At 42.4% G+C, this 18,748-nt stretch overlaps 1 protein-coding gene across 34 annotated transcripts in view; it reads right to left on the minus strand.

Annotated features, from left to right (window-relative positions):
• ANK3 (ankyrin 3) overlaps positions 1-18,748 on the minus strand; it is a 345,762-nt gene that overhangs the window by 94,557 nt on the left and 232,457 nt on the right. For all 34 annotated transcript variants that reach the window (XM_042033312.1, XM_042033316.1, XM_042033317.1 and 31 more), the window contains 9 exons: positions 17,625-17,723; positions 12,900-13,097; positions 10,803-10,901; positions 9,045-9,143; positions 7,682-7,780; positions 5,609-5,806; positions 5,010-5,108; positions 4,189-4,287; positions 288-485 (listed from right to left, as the gene is read on the minus strand). In XM_042033312.1, coding sequence (XP_041889246.1) covers positions 288-485; positions 4,189-4,287; positions 5,010-5,108; positions 5,609-5,806; positions 7,682-7,780; positions 9,045-9,143; positions 10,803-10,901; positions 12,900-13,097; positions 17,625-17,723 — 1,188 coding nt within the window. The remainder of the gene's footprint in view (positions 1-287; positions 486-4,188; positions 4,288-5,009; positions 5,109-5,608; positions 5,807-7,681; positions 7,781-9,044; positions 9,144-10,802; positions 10,902-12,899; positions 13,098-17,624; positions 17,724-18,748) is intronic.

Below are 18,748 nucleotides of genomic sequence, written 5' to 3' on the forward strand. Positions count from 1 at the left end.
TTTCCTCTCTGGGCATGTTTTGGCAGACTAGCATAAATTAATGCTGGATTAATAAATTTCACTGCAGCATGTGTTACCACCAAACCTTGGGCACTACAAAATACAGTTCATTCCGTGTGACATGGCATGCTGCTCTCTGCTAGGAGAGATGATGATGTGTGTTCACACACCTGCAGTGGCTTCCAGCACGCGCAGAATCCCAGTGGGCAAAATTTAATTGCAGGTCCCTCTCCTTCCCATCACCACGTTTTTTCACTGCCTTGGCCCCAGACAGAGGGAACACTGACCTTGTTGCTGAGGTTGACATTAGCATTTCTGGAGAGCAGCAGTGACACCATGTCCACGTGGCCGTCCTGGGAGGCGAGGTGCACGGGGGCGATGCCCTGCCTGGTGACGGCGTTGGCGTCAGCACCGTACTCCAGCAGTGTGGTGGCAATGTCCATCTGGTTCTTCTTGGCAGCTATGTGCAGGGGTGTGTAACCATTCTGCCAACAGAAAGCACTTCATTGTGAGCTGCTCCCTGAACGAGGTGATAAATCACTTCTCTGCCCCTACCCAACTCTGTGAATAATTATGCCATTAGTTCTAAAAATTCTGTCAAACACAGTCAAATACAATGTTAACAAGCAGTGTGAACTAATGTAGCCAACCTTTATGCAATTTTTTTTTTTTTTTTGAAAGTACTGCTACAAAGAGGAGGATTCTGAAGTAAATTTTCAAATTTGGGAAAAAATATCTATTCAGAAGAGGACAACCTATAGCAGTAGGAGTTTGAGTTTTGTATCATAGACATTTGTTACTTTTCCTTAAATGTGCATAAAATCTTTAACAAACTGAAGAGCAGGATGTGTGTTCGTAACTCAGAACAGCTGTTATTGTTTGGGTTTGTCCCATTTCCCAGTGTGAATGAAAGCATTATGTACATGAAATATGGCCTTTCTTGCAGCATTGACCCTAAACCTTACTGACAGGCTGTTTTTTTCAGATCAAGGGAAACCTAAAGCATATAACTTTGGAGTCATGCATTCCTTATCTTTTTATTCCTTCCAGTATGTGTACCCACGGAACCCACTACTAACAATAAAAATGCAGTATCTATTGCATGATACAGTTTTGTAATTCTGAAAAAAGATAGATAGGCAGAAAATAGATAAACAGATATGAAGAATAACTGATCAGCACGCAAACACCAAAACTCTGATGGAGGTATGACCAGCTTTTGGTACAGATTGCAATGACTGTTTAATCAAGAACTTCCTGTCTTTTGGAAATGTATCAGCCCTCACTTTCAAGCAAATGACAAACACATTTGCATGTGACTAAGGGACAAGGTCAGGGGGGCTGAGGACCAAGCTTTATAAACCATTTTGTATTTTTGTATGGTATCTTAAATAGCATTTGCATCTCAGGTTACCCAGCCCAATAAAATCTACCTGAAGGCACAAAGCATTCACCTGGCTGGGCTCCTCCCTGCACCCACAGGGCAGCAGGGCTGGACTAAACAGGAAGGGAGGTCACAAGAGATGCAGTGCAGGTACGAGCAAGGAATAAATACATGGGGGCTCACAAATGACTACAAGAGAGCTTTAATAAGAACCTGGCAGCAAGAGATGCACAGCACTAGTTTCATGTGGAACAGGTTCTGTAATCTTCAAAATTCAATTCAGGTTCAGTTCAGACTATGGATACTAAGATATCTGAAAATGACACTCAGGAAACACAGTGCCACTATCAAGAAAGGAAGCACATGGCCACTGAATTTTCACTTTGAAGATAAAGTGCTTCAGGAAAAACATCACACTATCCTCTCCCTTAGACTTCCTGCATGAGACTGTCATGTAAAACAACCATTGCCACACGAGCACCTAATAAATCCTAAATACTCCATGCTAAATCCTGCTAAAACATGTCCTTAGGATGGAGCTCATATTACATTATGTAAAATAACAGATGCAGTTTCCAAGCCTTTTCCTCAGAAATAGCATATATTGCTGTCAGGGGAATGGACAGCAGCAGGTTGCCAAGAGAAGGCAAAAAGAGATCTGAAAAATAAAAGCTGAAATTCAGCTCCGTCCCAGTCTGCATCTTCTCCTCATAAGGGCAGCACTCTGTCACTATGCATAGATGGAGAAAGGAACGAAGAAGTTTAGAAGGAAGGGTACTGGGTTGTTCTGGTTGCCAGGGAAGAGTGGAAAAAGGGAAAATGAACGGTTAAAAGACGAAGGGACAGAGGAAAACTAAGGCTTTGGGGATGGTGTGGCAAGGAAGAAAGGCACTGTAAAGTGCATGCCAAATTCAAATTCGGGATAAGCTGCATGTGAAATTAGGCACAAGCCTAATTTTTGCCTATGAAAGAGAAGAATGGTTCATGAGAGTAACTGTACCACAGCACCGTACTCTGACATTTCCCATACCCTGTTACTTATCACTCTTCAAGGCAAATTTTGCTGGGCTTGGCTAATGAGCCACTCTTGAGACCAGAGTTAAAGACAGTGGTGTGACGGGAAAGGCAACTAGAAACTAACTGTGGAGCCAGTGATGAGATATGACATAGCACATTTATTTACTGGACCCCATTTACAAAAAAAATGGGAAATCATCTGCTGTTACCAACATCATCTTTCGGACGAGTGCACAGTGGGTGCCCGCAGCAACAAACACATTACAGTTAATTTTATTTAGTATTGATGCTCTGCTCGGCGCTGCCATGGCTCACTTGCAGCAGGGCACTAACAAATGCTTTCTTCTAGGCACACTTACAGCTGGCACTTGGAGGCCTGAAGTGGCAGCTGCAGCACTGTTCTGTTACAGATGGGAACGCTAAGGTGACCTGACACATGAGTTTCTGCAATGCTGTACCACAGTCTATAGGGCTGCCACCTTGGTTTGGACTTCCCAAGCCCCTGGCAGGGGCTGCTGCAATCCCTGCCCCTGCAGAATGCACAGCTCCCATTGGCAGCTTCTTTCAGTGAAAACTGGGTCAGCGCCTTCTCATCCTCTTCAGAAGGCCCTTTCTTCCCCCCAGTGGCATTCGAGAGTGCTGTGCTGCAGTAGTGAAAGACCAGAGATCACTCCAGCTCCTCCCCTGGGGCACTGCTCCGGCAGATTGCCGCTATCGACAGTATTGACTTTAAACTGCCCCGTTGCTGCTGGCAGTCCATGTTTATTTAACTCCCCCCTCCCTGCACTACAAACTCCGGGACCTACCACGCGTGGCACACTCCATCCTCTCCTTCAGCCATGCAGAAGGCCTCCAGTGCTATGGCTGCACTCAGCCATGTGTGAGAGGAAGGCAATCAAGGAGCACTGTCCATCTAGCTGCTGGCTTTTCCACTAGCTCTCCTTTCTCCACAGGGTTTCTGTTTTGCAGTGATTTAAGGAAATTATCTGGGTTGCTTCAGATGAGGTATTTACACTGCACTTAACCTGCTTTAACCTACATACGTTTCCATCCTGCTTTACCTAGTGTTGCTGTTCAAATATCGATTATACTTTGATTGATTATAGTATTTATCCATGCCATACTTAAAACTGGGACCCACAAAAGAAACAGACAGTTTAAGCTTCTCAAAATTCTTTTTTGTTCTGTGCACTACTAGAATAAATTCACATATTTATTCTTTCATCCTCTGAAACCTTACACTAGGTATTGTCTTGCCTACAGTAAATTACAATCAAAGCAGGGCTGTGACTAGTTTCATTTCTTTCCAGTCCATTTACGCTGGGGTAGAAGTATTGTGAAGCACGTGAATAATTACATACGTTGTGCTGAGAAACTTATCTCACGTCAGATGTCATCCTGTGGCACAATACAGGAGAAATACCCCTGTATAGCAGGGCTTTAAACCCAAGCTTGCCCTGCACAGATCTTAAGATGCAATGATACAAACTTGGCTGGCTTGGAGAAGTTACTGAAGAGACTGGACTGATGAAAGCAAGGCCCAGTATTTTCTGAGACTGAAACTGGTGATTTAAAGTGTTTCTGCATCTTTATTTGCTTTTTTTAGTGCTCTTTTATTCACCTGCAGAATTATTCTAGCAGCTTTATGTGGATGTGAGACATTAACAAGATCACTGAGCCTCCTGTAACCACAAACATACACAGCCTAGAAAGAACAGGGGTAGACAGGGAATAAAGTGACATAAAAAGCCTGGGTATTGCTCCCCCAGAGTGGCCAGTACTTGTACCTTGGCAGAGGCATGAGGTGAAGCTCCCTGGTCCAACAGGAGGAGGGCCACTTTTTGATTATCGTAGTGTGCAGCTACATGCAGTGGTGTTAAACCGCTCTAAAAACACATGCAGAACAAACAAGTGCTGTTACAGAGCCTCTCCAGGGGAAACTCAGGAGTTTGGAAGATTTCAGTAGATAAGGTGAAAAAACACACTAGTTACTCATTCGTGTATCCAGAGTCTTCGGGAACTTTTAGAATCAAAAAATAAAACAGAAATCTGGAAACCCTTCCTGAGCTGAGAAAGCCCCATTCACTTTTCCCAGGGAAGATGAACAGAGAAGCACAGATCTGTGCTGCCCCTGGGGTAAGGAGGTCACACCCTTGGCAATGTTTTCCTTTTACTGCAGTGGATAAGTAAACTGCCCCTTGGATCTGTAAAAATCCAAGCTGGGCTGGTTTAAAAAGTTTGAGGTCCTGTTGACCTTTGCCCCCCGTCATGAGACCTGGGGAGGCAGAGCCAGCTGCCCAAATACTCTGATAAGGACTGTAAATAGTCTGTGTAGAACACAGGGGAATGGTTTGTCTCCATTCCCCTGGACACGAACACAGAGCACATATTTTGTTGTCAATTAATGACAATAAAAGTCACTTTCGCCGAGAGCTTGCTGGCTCTTGGCAGCCCCAGCCAAGGGACTGGAATATGACATGAAACCAATTCCAGCTAAATCCAGGCTGTGGATACTAGTGTGATTGTAAGTAGGTAGGAGAATATTATTAAAATATTATCTGGTTCTAGATATTTGCTGTGCAAGTGGCAGAGGCTGCTTCTGTCCTACCTTTCCAGAAGCATCAGGAGATGCATTCTTCTGAAGCAGGAGATTGGCTACCTCGATTTTGCCATACTTTGCAGCCACATGTAGCGGAGTAAATCCTTTCTGTAAGAGAAAGCAGTTATATAGCAGCCCTGGGCACTCTTCTCAGGGTAAGGTTTGCCTCTGATCTGCAGGGATGCAGCTGTTTCCATCTGTCCCCTTATGCAGTCCTGAGTACAGGCAGCAAGTCTGCAGATTCCCACCTGCCCTGTGGGGTCTGGAGGCTCTTCCCTGGCAGGGCAAAGCACTGCCGACGTTAAACAGAGGAAGAGTCGGTTCCTTTCTTCACACTACCAAAGACCCAAGGGCAAGCTTATCAACACCCGCCTGGAATTTCTGCCCTGCATTCCTCTCATTCCAAGAAGATGCATGTCTGATCACTGGGATGCATTACACATCAGGTCCTGAGGTACAGGCATGAAGCTTTGTACCCTTTTGATAAAATGTAGCTCACCCTTACACTGTTTGTATGTGTATATGACTCTTGCAGTATTTAATTCACAAGCAGCCCTCGATGCAGGTATGTTTTATGATTCGAGCTGTCACTCCTGCAGCTTGCTCACCTTGGTGATGATAGACAGAGATGCACCATGATCCAAAAGAACAGAAGCTACATCCTCATGCCCTTCCCGAGCAGAAAGGTGCAGGGGTGTGTAGCCCGATGTGGTGGCTGCGTTGGGAGAGGCTCCCTGCTGCAGCAGCTGCTGCACGATGTCTGCTTTCCCCAGGCGGGCAGAAATGTGCAGCGGCGTTTGGTCATCCTGAGCACAGAGGGAACAACACAGGCCTGCATGAGAAAACTGCACCTCACACTGGGACACAAAATATTCACCCACGTTCTGTTACTTTTCAACACTGCACATGAGTGTTAATTCTACTGAGGTCTTACCTAGTGAATGTGGCACACTGGCTTTCTCTTTCTCAGATAATAAAAATACCTTGTGCTTTGTTACTGCAATCACAAAATATTCCAGACAGGGACATAATCCATAGAAGTTTATAAATTTATCTGTTTTATTTCTTACTTGGATTTGCCTCACTTTGCTTTGCAGACCTTTCTTAAAACAGAGCCAATGCATAGTTCTGGTCCTCACATCTTGATCTCTTTTCTGTTTCACAGCAACATTTAATAGCTCAATCAATTATTGCCATATTTTTTGTGCTTTTTTAACTGGTGAATGATTTGCTTGGTATTTTGCAGGTAACTTTTCCACAGATGTAACTGATGACAGAGCATGGTGTGGAAATCAATTGTTGCTTTCTCACTTGGTTTTGTATTTTTGTCCTCCCCACTCTCTGTTGTACAATCTCTGGATCAAGCACACCATCACAACAGTGTGGCCAAACATCTTTCTCTCCCCGTTTTCTCCTGCTGAATTTCCTACCTTTTGAGCACTGCTACCCCATGTCCTTCAGTTCTGGGCTGCTCTCTGCCAGGGAGACTTCTGCCCATGCCCACCCTGCACAAGTGACTTTACACCTCTGGGACTTAGGATGGGAGAGAGCCAGGAGATGAATGCTGCTCCTCTGCAGGGCAACTCTTCTCTCACTGGGGGAGAATCTTTGTGGTTCTTAAATGATTCCAGTTTGTGCTTGTTTCCCACAAATTTCTCACAGCTGATGTTAGCACTGGTGTATAATCTACTGCTTGCTTTTAGTTGTTATTTATGATAACAAATTGATCACAGGCAACGGCAGTTTGCACAAATTAAATCATTCTGTGAATTTACTCAGAAAATATTTGCATGACTGTGCTTCTGAGCACGAGCTGTTCACTTTCAAGGCTGTCTTTGGAGATTTACAAACCCCATGAATCAGTTCTATTGTCAGGCTCCTTGCAGATATAAATTGTATCAGCTATAAATATTTAGTCAGAGTTCCTTATAAGTAGATAATCTTACCAGCAAACTTATTTGTGACCCAATTCACAGATAATTTCACCATGAAAGAAAGGTTTGTTTTTTTAATTATATCCATTTTATCACCATTTGGGGGAAAAAAGTATTTCCTGAGTTTACCTATTAAGACTGCTATTTATTGCACCCATTTATCTCCTTGACCCGCCTGTTTCCTGGAACTCTTTGATTTCCATAGTTTTGTGTGTTCCTTCATGCCTCTAGATCATTTCTTTTTCATCCACCCTCACCATCCTCAACTGCAATTGTTTCTATAGGATCTGTTCCTTCTTTCCAGTCCTCTGTCACATCTCCTCACTGTGCCTCCTTCCTTTAGGTGGTGTTCTTTAGAAGTCTAACTATTTTTGAATGCATGCAGGCTGTTGCTTTAGGGACATGACAGGAGACACCAGAAGCCTAGGGTTTCCAGTTCTGCTGAAATAAAAGCAGATTTGGGGAATTCCTCTGCCTCCTTAAGTCCCACTTCAAAACAGAACTCTTCAAACACATGATAACTTATATTAAAAACTGGGATGGTATCAGCCTGACATCTCCTGCCTTCTCTCCAGATCACTCGTAGCTGCAGTGAGAGGGTCCATAACAAAATATCAGCGGGCATCACACAAAGGACCTTGGCTTCACCTCTTTCTCATCCTGAACAACACACACAAGATGAATGTGAGGCCTTGCTTTGTCCAGTACAGATCATCCAGGTTTGGTGCACCTGGGCCATGTCCTCACCTTGGCTTTGGCCTCCACCTGGGCTCCATTTTGTACCAGGTACCGGACGACCTCTGTCTGGCCAGCTCTGGCTGCCATGTGCAGCGCTGTCTCTCCTCTCTGCACGCAGCAGCAAAAACACAACAGAATTAAAAACACACTGCAGGAAGAGCAAACATCAGCGTGTTTCATAAACACAGGAATACCAGCAACCCAGCTCAGAATGATCCCCACTAGAAAACTCTGCTGTACTTGTCTGTAAGATGTAAGATTAAATCAATATTTGACCTGTCACTGTGTGCTGCACAGCAATTTATTGCAGGGTCAGTTTCCCAACACAGTAGTGCCTTTGTCACTGTTTTTTGCTGAAAAGAGACAATGCAATTTTCATATTACTAGCATTTTACTAACAATGTTAAAAATTATTTCCATTTAAATAGAACTGAGTTCAGTAAAAAATGTATTTCAAATTTTGTATACCCAGGTACACATACATTTGTCTTTCCTCCTGTTATGCCTTATGCCCCTACTATCATTTGTTATCTGACAAGCACTGAGGTGACTGAACAAGAAGGGAAAAAAAAAATCATTACTGAGTACATTCATCTAAAGCTTCATGGACTCAATGAAAGACAAATCCAAGGAAATCAGAACAGTTCAGGAGGGAAAGTGGTTTCTACATTTTTGGGTTTTGGTATGTCTTTAGGTATAAACATCTGCTAATTAAAAATTAGCATTTTTATGTAATTTAATAGAATTAGCAGGTGAAGACTTAAACAAAATATTGTCTTCTAGCAGCACGTGTGTATGGAAGGTGAAAGGGAGATTTTGAGGCCAAACTGTTAAAGAGGATCAACAAGCTTCTGCTTCCCTTCCATTTCCCAATTTTCGAATATCCAACCAACAATGTGTTCAGTTTTTACACATGCCCCAGGAGCCTTGGGGCACGCAGCACACAGCCAGCAGAAGAGTGTGCTGGGATGGCTGGATGGACACAGGCAATATGTCCCCACAGTCTGCTGCAATCTGTTGAATTTTCCTTAAATGGCAGACCCCCGGGGTCTTGGGAAAAGCGTGCTCCACAGTCAAGCACAGATCTCAAAAACTTCATATGAGAAGCTGCAGTATGCTCTCATTCTTAACTTCAGAAAATCAAGAGATTAGAGCCTGCTTAGGGTCAGCCCCTTTGGAAATTTCCTCAGCCTGCCAAGCATCTCCCAAGTAGGAGTCAGCAGGCTGCACTTTCCCATGACTCCAGCATGAGCCACAGGTGCTGTGGAGGTGGATAGTGGACAAAGGAATTAGGTGCTTGATCCCACTACTGCTCCCAGACATTATCAGGCATTCCCAGTCCTGCCCTGCTGGAAGGAAACCTGTGACTCACCACATTGGTAGTGTTGGGGGATGCTCCATGATGCATTAGCTGCGATACAATATTTACATGTCCCATGAAGGCAGCAACATGGATTGGAGTTAGGCCCGACTGAAAAACAGACCGAAGTAAAATTTAAACTTTCACATTCCTTTACAAGACTGCCATGAGGAAAACATAAATTGTTCTAAAGCAAATCAATCCAGGTGCTTGCTCTTCTGAGAGGGTTTTATCTTCTCAAAACCATATACATGTGCTTAAACGAAAGGGCACACAGAATTGGAAACACCTGTAAGTGTGGTTCATGAGCAAACATATGAACCTTCTAGGAATTCAGTAGTTCTTCATCAACAATCAACCATAGCTAAGCAAGATTAAGATCAGGCATTTGCTAAATACCATCTTGAAACAGAAAAAAAAAGAAAGGTAGAAGCATTCCTGGCACAAAGGTAAGGCTTTCTGAAACATTCAGCTTGTGCAAAAAAGATCATCATGAATCTGCACGACTGCCCTTACACAGGATATGAAAGCCCAGCTGGAGAGAAAGAGAGGGAGGGAGAAGGAGAGGGGGGGAAAAGGGAGCAGTCATTCAGCAGGGTGTGACCTCAAGGATTTTGCTTTAAAAATCCCATCAGTAGTTAATATTTCCCCACGTAGAATCACCCTAAAGCCTCTTCACAGCTGCTTCTGCACAGCTGTACCAACAGTCAGCCAGAAGCTTCAGAAGGGCGTTTTGCTACCAAGAGAAGGAGAAAGCCCAGTGGATCTCTGGAAATCCCCACAATTTAGGCAGCTTCCCCACAGATACATACAAGTCCCAGAGGGTAGAAGTGAGGAAAACTCTTTCTTTCCTTTCTCATGCAGAACAGCAAACATGAGCAGGAAGGCAGAATAACTGTCTGAGTGTGTTATTTCTTTTACCTGTTTCCAACAATTTAGTAAATGCTTTTAAAAGTTTTTAAAAGCCAGTCTGGAGCTACATGAACTGTAGCCAGGGCAGACTCTTCTCCCTCAAGCAAGCCAGGAAGGGATCTGTATGGTTTGCTGCTGAATAATTAGCACAACCCTCCACATATTAAATCAAACTCTCTTTTTGTGGAGATTAACTACTCCCCATTGCACCTAGTTTGATCCATGGAACTCCCTATCATTGTCTAACATGGCTCATTCCACAGTGGTCACACATTCATATATGTGATCTCTCCTCCTCTCCTAACTTGGTACAATATACATACATCTAGATAAAAATTCCCATGGGTACTCAGTTAATCTCTGAATTGTGCCAAGAACTGGGTGCAGACTATCTCATGCTGACTGAAGTGACAGTGCATTGACTTCTGTCTAGCTGATATGTGATGTCCCATGATGGTGGGCAAATATAACCTCTCTGTGGAAAGCCAAAACAAGGTCTGAATTAAACCCCCTTTTACAACAGGACTTGAGCGAAGCATAGTCTTCACCTCGATGTCTGTAACAGAGCAAATTTCATCCTCAGTGCCTTAAATTACAGAAAATGGTAGATTTTAGAAAAATTTTTATGTTACATTTCTCTTGTTTTTCTCACTGTAATCCCAGCAGGTATCAGTTGTTTGTGGTTCATTAGGGTAACTGACTTCATTGTTCTGTTTTATTATCTCGTAATACCTAGTTGAAAATAACTGTTGACTTGACTGGTCCATGCTCTTTCAGAAATATTCCAAGATTAATCAATACAGTTACAATGAAATTTGTAGGAAAAGCAAAGACAAGCATGGGAAGACCACTTCTTACCTCAGTTACAGCTTGAATTGATGCACCGTGCTTTAGAAGAAGTTCCATTACTTTTATTCTGTTCTTCTTGCAGGCAATGTGAAGAGGTGTGAAACCATTCTGGAAATGAGAAAGAACACACATTTTGATGCCTCATGTGTCATTAAAAAATAGAATTGGGCATGGAACTCACAGAAAAGATTTTTCAATTTTAACAAAACACCTCCCAAATTTGTTTTGGCTTTACTAAATTTTTCATGTAAAAGAAAGAAAAGATTTCTAGAAAGGTAACGACATATTTCATATATCCAGTTTTAATTATGAAATATATTGCTCGCTCCACTAATTAATTTATTTTAAAAATTCTCAATTCATGCAAAACTATCAAACCCTTCATTTTTGCTTGCCATATTCACTTTTATCTGGGTGGGGTTTTCTACTGGAGGTTTTGGGGAATCTGGGGTGGAGGTTTTTTGGTTGGTTTTTTTTTGACCTTTTAGAACTGCTGGTAAGAAAAGCACTTTTACCTTTTACGAGCTCTGAAATTTACATCTTCTAAACTATTTTTACTACTTGTTGTTTCTTTTTTCATTCATTACCTGTCAGCTTACTGCAACTACAAGTATTTCACCCCTTCCTTTAAAAAGAATGTGTGCAATGGAGTGAACATTAGAACTACCATCTTATTTAGTGCGAGATGATGGCACAGAAAACAAGTAAATCAGGAAAATAAGCTGTCCAGAGCATCCACAATTGGTACAGTAACATCAGAGCACTGAATGCTGATGCTGCTCTGTACAAAAAAGCCTTTGCAGAACATTCTGAAAACAACTGGCAGAGCTGGTCCCTCAGACCTGATCAAAATTATCTTTTTTTACCCGCCCTATAGTAAAGAATATAGTGTGTTTTCACAATGTGAGGTCCATGCCATTGTCTGTTCCAGTGTAGCAGCTCTCACCCCTCTACTTGGCAGAGGACAATGTCCAGGGTGAGCTCCAGTGTGTTTTAGGGAAGAGAGAGCTCCAGTTCCAGATGCTGGAACATTTCTTCTACTTAACCACCCGGAGTGGGGACTGGGGCAGGATAAAAGGAAGCACTACAAGATTTAGGGGGGAAGGGCATTTGTGGCTGGGTTACCAGACCAGTGAGAGGCCCCTGCCAGCAACTCTAACAAGCTAAACCTGGTGATGATTTGATTATTTCAGAAGGTAAAAGTAAATATTACAGGCCTACAAGCCTCCCCACTCACTAGTTATACTGAACAAAACCCATATATCATAAAAGCTTGACCACAGACACCTGAATACAGGTGGATCTGACAAAAAAACAGAGGGGCTGAGAGAAGCAAATGTGTGGAGCCTGTACTGTTTTCAAGAGAGCCAATCCCACCTGGCTTGTGAGGGTTTCAGAAGCTCATACAACATTTCAGGAGTTAAATGAGTTAGCATCAGGCTGTGAAACCAATCAACCCAATTCATGTCAGAATGTAAATTTGTTTGGAACAGTTATTGAAGAACAAATCAAAGAGACATTTTAAATAGAATGGACTGCGATTGCAATTTGAACAAAAGGCATTAATGTATTCTGTTTGTATGCAGTTTAACTGCACTGATGTATTTTGCTGCTGAAGTTGTTTCTAAAGTAGAAAGGCATATGACTCCATTGACATAAAATACCACAAATACTCATTATGTAACTGATTCCTACCTTTTACTGTTTCACATCATTGAGAACTTACAAAAATTCCCTCAGTTTTAAACGTTATTTTCTCTGTACAAACACTTGGAAAATAAGGATTCTCTCCATACCAAAAACTACAGCAGTTACGTCTGCAGCTGTTTCATCTATTCATAATCATAAAAAGTTACCAGGAGGCAAAAGTGCTCTAGTTACACTAGAAATTCATAAATCACTGCTGACTGTCTGCAAGCAAAGGCCTGATCTTACAGCATGATACGTTATTAACACTTTGAACCTCGAGCGCTTGTTCTTGGGCTGTGGCAGTAACAGCACATCCTCACTGTCAGCCATCAGCGGGCAGAAAATAACTCCCCAGTAAGTCTCAGCACAACTTTGCAGGAAGGTTTAGCTGTGAGCAAAGCCCTGCTGTGTACTCACCAGTGCTTTGGCATTAGGATTAGCCTTCTTGTCCAAGAGAACCTTGGCGACTTTGTAGTGGCCGCAGTGGGCAGCGACATGCAGCGCAGTCAGGTAGTCATTGGTGACGTCGTCTACAGGCACATTGTGCTGAATCAGGAGCTGAACACAGTTTAGATGATCCCCTTGTGTTGCCATGTGCAACGGAGACAAACCATTCTGCCAACAGAGAGACCCAGCATGGATGGGTTAGAGGATGCTCAGAGAAGGGAAACTCCTCCGCCTTGTTCTTGGAGTGTTTGTTGTATGAAGAATTTTACGAGCCCAGAGAGCACCCAAAATAAACTTAACATGTTTGGTGTAAGGATGGGGGTTCTTACTACAGAATTTGGAGCTTGTCTGGTTAGAGTTTGTAGGCAGCCCCACACTGAAAAACTGACAAAACATACCAGCAGTGCTCTAAATGTAGCTTCTTTCAGCCAGTATGGTTCAGACAAGCTGCTCAATTTACATGAATTATGTGAGGAACAGCACTTTGTGACTGTTAACACCCCAGCCAGGGAATTTGCTGGTTTTTAAAGCTGCATTAAACTCACCACTCTAATGTGGCCTGTATACACCAGCCATGACAGCACAGGCCAGAGCATCACTCAGTGAACACTGCAGCCTTCCTTCACCCCTCCACTCATGTTCTCCTGAATTTGGGTTGTACGCATGCTTACAGCACATTACACAGCTCTGGAGACAAGTCTTCCCAGTCCACATTGGTAAAACACCCAAAGTTTCAACTGGGCTAAAAATCTCTGAATAAAACCTCCATGCTGTGACCTACCAGCAATAGTGGTAAAGCTGTTCCACCAGACAAACACCTGAGAGACATTCATGCACTAGTGAATTGTTTCTTGCAGTGTTTAAAATAGTGAACAAGCTGCCAAAATATATTATATTTCCAGAGTAAAACCCTGAGAGAAAATTCTCAAAAATTGAAAGGCCTGACACTATTTCATGATGAAAGATTAAACAAGTACACCAGAATGAAAGAGACTTTGTTAGCAGTGGTACATAGCTCCTTCTTCCAATTGTAGTTTTTTTTTTCCCCACTCGATTCTTCTAATGCCAAAATTAGTTTTGAGTGCAGAAGCTATTCTTGTAGCAGCACACAATAGTTTATAAGCTGTAAGTGACTGCCAGTGGACTGGGTCTGCATGGTGAGACACAAACCTTTGCTCACAGACGCAGTGCCCTCATGTGACCGCAGCCAGCAAAGGCAAAGGAGCCAGGAAGACCAGCCGAGAGACCTCGGGGTCTCTGAAACAGACCCTTCCCTCACCCTTCCCGGGCCATGAGGTAACAGGAGTAACAACCATTCGAAATAAAGGTGGAAATACACAGTGAAATGATGTTTTCAGTCGAGACGGAAGCAGGATGGTGAAAGCAAACAGGCGCATCCTGTCAGAACTGGAGAGCAGTTTACATGCAGTGCTGAGACACAGATATTCTTGGACACAGTAATATCCTTCAAGTAAGATTATCTCATGGGCATCTCACTTGTGATTTATGTTGGCTTGGATAAGCCTCTCTCCCATTCCCAAAGGCTACTACAGCAATTATCTGCATGGAAGCTTGATAGTGGCAAGGCATTTTCAATGTTTTCACTGTCTTCTAGCGTAGTTAACAGTAGAACAAAAAAAAGATTAATTTCCCTTGGTCACTAAGCCCTTCTGGTAACAGCCTATAACTGATGATGCTTTTTAGGTGAGAGTAAAAAAATCATGAAACTTTAAACACCATTCTGCTCCATTTTTATAAGAAAGATCCTTCAGGTGAAAAGTGTCATTCTTCACAGTAACAGCCAATAAACCATGCTTATTAATGAAGTAAGAGATTGAGGAGTTGATATGGGACTCCCTTACAGGAGAGAAGAGACTTGTACCAAAATGACTGACATTGATGGGAAAGAAAGGAAGAAACAGAGCAGCTCGATGCCCATTTGAAAAATCGGCAAAACACTTGATAAAAATCTGTCATGGACAAGAGAAGAGCAGCAGCTAGCCAGACTTCACACAGAAGAGCAGGAGACAAGACTGGATGCTAAAGAAGTTGATGAAGACAAAAAATAATTGGAAAATTTTCTTTTGTTATACATTAACCAGGCTTAATTCTGTTGCAGCAGAAGCTAGTCTATAATCCTACACAAGTCAGTTAATATTTCAATGCCACATTGAAAATAAAAATACTACATGTAAGAGTGTTCTCCAGGCCCATGTCCTTCTTGTGAGAGACAACCCAACAACGACCCTCAGAAGTGATCTGGTACTTTAGGATGGAGCCACTTTATAAATACTCTTACATTTCTTTTTTTTTTAAAGACTGCCAAGAAAATAATAAAAGGGAAAGAAGTTCAAGATTAATCAAAGATATTGACAGTCACACCATACCTTAAAACAACCAAATAAAAAAAAAAAACAAAACAAAACAGGACCATAGAGATGAAAAAAGTATCAACTGTCTGACTAGGCAAACATAAAATTACAGAGCTTATTTTGTAGCTGTGTCAAAGAACTTTAATCAGGGAAAGTACCATTAACCCTGGGGAAAGAAAAAAAAAAAGAAAAAAGACAAAGAGAAGTCTGGAAAAACAGTAATTAAAAAGAGAACTTATTGACAAAGATTTAATTTTTTACATAGAAAATCATTGGCATATTCAGGACTAGAACTCCCTTTTCATTTTGCCTGTAGAAACCTCCACATAATCCATTAGGTCACTGCCTTTCCTGAAAGTAAATCTAAGGTTCTTCCAGTGCAAAAAAAGGTCAGCACTACACTAAACCATCTCTAGCAGGAAGCTGCTATCAAACTGCAGCCTGGTTATTATTCTGAAAGAGTTTTACATAACATGAGAAAAGTTTGTGAAGTTCAAACTCTTTCAAAGATGTGTCCTATTTCCAATAATATATGACTTAATTTGAAGAGAATGGAGCCACTTATTTTTGCAGAGGACAGTACTGCAGTTTAGTGCCAAATGAATGAATTCATTTATGCCATTCAGAGGTATGGCTACTCCCTAGCTTACCTTCTGAAAATGGTAGAATTAACACATCAGAAGGAAATGCAGGAACCTCTGCACTTTCTTCTGTTCACTTTCTAACATGTAATAGCTTTCTCTCTTCCAGAAGAGGCTCCTATTTTGCAAAAGTTAGTTGTATAAGCCTCTGTGGATCAACATCCAGCCTGTCTTTCAGCCTTAGGCAATTTCAAACCCACTACCCCATGTAATCTGCCTGATTTTGTCTAGTGAACTCTGGGCCAGGCTGTGTGAGTCTGCTCAGGCAGAGCAACAAATTCAAAACCTACACTTCTTGAACAGCAGATTAAGTTTAGGGGTAAGACCTGAAAATGTAACAACCATGGAACAAAGAAATGTAGTTCCTTAGGAGAGGTTTTCATATACGATGGTGGAAATGAAAGAAATAGGGTGCATGTTTATGTGGGTGTTTTTTGGTTTGGTTTGTTGTTGCTGTGGGGTTTTTTGTTTTGCTGGGGTTTTTGTGGTGGTTTGGGTTTTTTTCCCTTTAAGTAATAAAAAGAGCTATCTGAGAGGGTAGAAGAGCCTTTCTCCCTGGAGTATGAGCTCTAGGCTCCAAGAATAGGAGATGTGGCCCAAGGGGTTCCCAGACAGCCCCTTGTGGTTCTACCCTGCTCATGGATTTTGCAAGCCAGGGCTGTGGGAGTCCATGGAAATTCCACATGCAGAGGATGGGTGAAAACTGTCTGTCAGATTACCCATGACAGCTCCTGCCAGTGACGCACTGAGCAGAGGAAAACTGGTGCCAACCTCTCCAAACAAATGCTAAATATACTCCAGTAAAGGGGAAAAAAAAGAGGGAGGAGAAAAGCAGAATATAGAAGGGTGTTGAGACAGAACAGGACAGGATGACAGAGAGGGAAAAGAAATAACAACGGAACAGAAATGCTGCTGAAACACATTGGTTACAGACTAAGAAAAAAAAACCAAACATGTAGTGGAAGGTTATCTTTGGAAAGAACCTCAACAAACTGCACAGCCCAAATGTCATCCCTGAATGGGAAAGTAACGGATTGCAGTGGTGCAAAGCAGGCTGCTGCTCTGAGATTGGAAATCAGCAGTAACAGCCCAGCAGAGACCACCGCCAGGAGAGTTCTGGCAAATGCTTCCTTTAATGCCAGCCCTTGGGTTTAAAGCAATCTGTGCACCCTGGTGCAGGTGATTTCAAATTCCCAGGAAGAATTTTGCGTGATAAACTGTAGAGAGATAGAAAGCGGAGAAACTGGTAATCAGGCTAAGTCCTTAGGAAATACGAGCTGTCTCTGCAAAGGGACATTGCTCTATTTTTATCTCTTGCCTCTTCTTGAGCCTTAGGGTAAATTGGTACAAGCTGAAGATTTATTGTAATCACCTTGTATTTATTCCAGGATAGACACAGAGATCTTCAGCTACTGAAATTCTGAGGGATAGGGTTACCACACAAGCCTTTTGGTTGGCACAGAAATCTTTTCTCGTGTATCTCGATTTAACACATTTTACATACGCAGACGTGTGCTACATACGGCATTCACTTGGGAGAGCTCCCACACAGTTACTTTAAATAACTAAGAAATAGGAAAGTTATTGCCAAACCCTTAAACATATGAGACATACAGAATTACATTAGGTGAAAGAAAATAAAAAGGACAAGGATTATCTCAGCAGGGAAGAGTACCAGTTACCTTGGTTTTGGAAAGAATAGGGGCACCACGATCCAGCAGCATTTCTACAACCTGTTCATGGCCACTTCTTGCTCCACAGTGGAGGGGGGTCAGCCCATCCTGTGGGAATCAGAGTTATAAATGATAAGTGTCAGACATGCTAAAATCTTGCACTCTTTTGTGAAGACCTGTGATGTCCTGGGAGGTTCATTAATTCCTGCAGGATGCTACTCCTCTGCAAATGAACAGTTGAACCTGTTTGTTCAAACCAACAGAGCACATTCTGGCTCTGATTTTCTGAACACGTAAATAGTCATATCACACTGGTGTTCATGCAATGGGCTTCTTCCAGGCCCTCACTGCACATGCAAAAAGAAGATGAGACTGCACTTCAAGTACTTTTTGCCTGCATGCCTTGGAGAAAACTGGGTCTCTCATTTGTCAGTATGCATCAAAGTCGGTGGATAATCAGTCTGAGAGGAAAAAAACTTCCTCCTCAGACTTTTTTATTACACTGATCTTGACAAGTGTACAGCAGATGAGAAAACCATCTTAATCCCAGGCGCTGGAAGTATGCTGGATTCACTTCTGCCTCTTGTTGTGCAGACTGTGCTCGTGTGACCTCCAGCTGAATGACAGGCCTGGAGTCAAGGCACACTGTCCATACCTCTTTTAGAATAGTTTGCTTAGTAACAGTCAACATCCTATTTCCTGTTGCAAATAACGATGCCAGAGTTTTCAGAAACTTTGGTTTCCCATTTACAAGTCATAAAGGAAGGGGCTTTTCTCCGATGTCTTCCAGTGCTCTTAGAACACATATGTTGTATTGTCTAGAATATGTATGTCACATCATTTTTATATAAGGGATTATCTAAAATTCCTTCTCACACACCCCATGCTCCCTTCACACACATGCACTTTCTCTCCACTTCTGTATGACAGCAAGTATTATTAAGGTACCTCCTTAGCCATGTTATTCATATGCAATTATAATATTCTTCCTTGATAACTCCTAGACCACACCCTAGTGGAATATCAGCTTAAGCCCTGCAAAATGCAGAGAGCAGCCAGGGAGAGGGAGAAGGTGGTTCAGAGACATTCTCCTGCTTCTACATTTTTGCCTGCTCCTAAAAAACCTATGAAAG

This window comes from Corvus kubaryi, unplaced genomic scaffold (genome assembly GCF_017639235.1).
Source record: "Corvus kubaryi isolate FWS band 111438036 unplaced genomic scaffold, C.kubaryi_AGA036_p1.0 37357, whole genome shotgun sequence".
NCBI classification, from domain to species: Eukaryota; Metazoa; Chordata; class Aves; order Passeriformes; family Corvidae; genus Corvus; species Corvus kubaryi.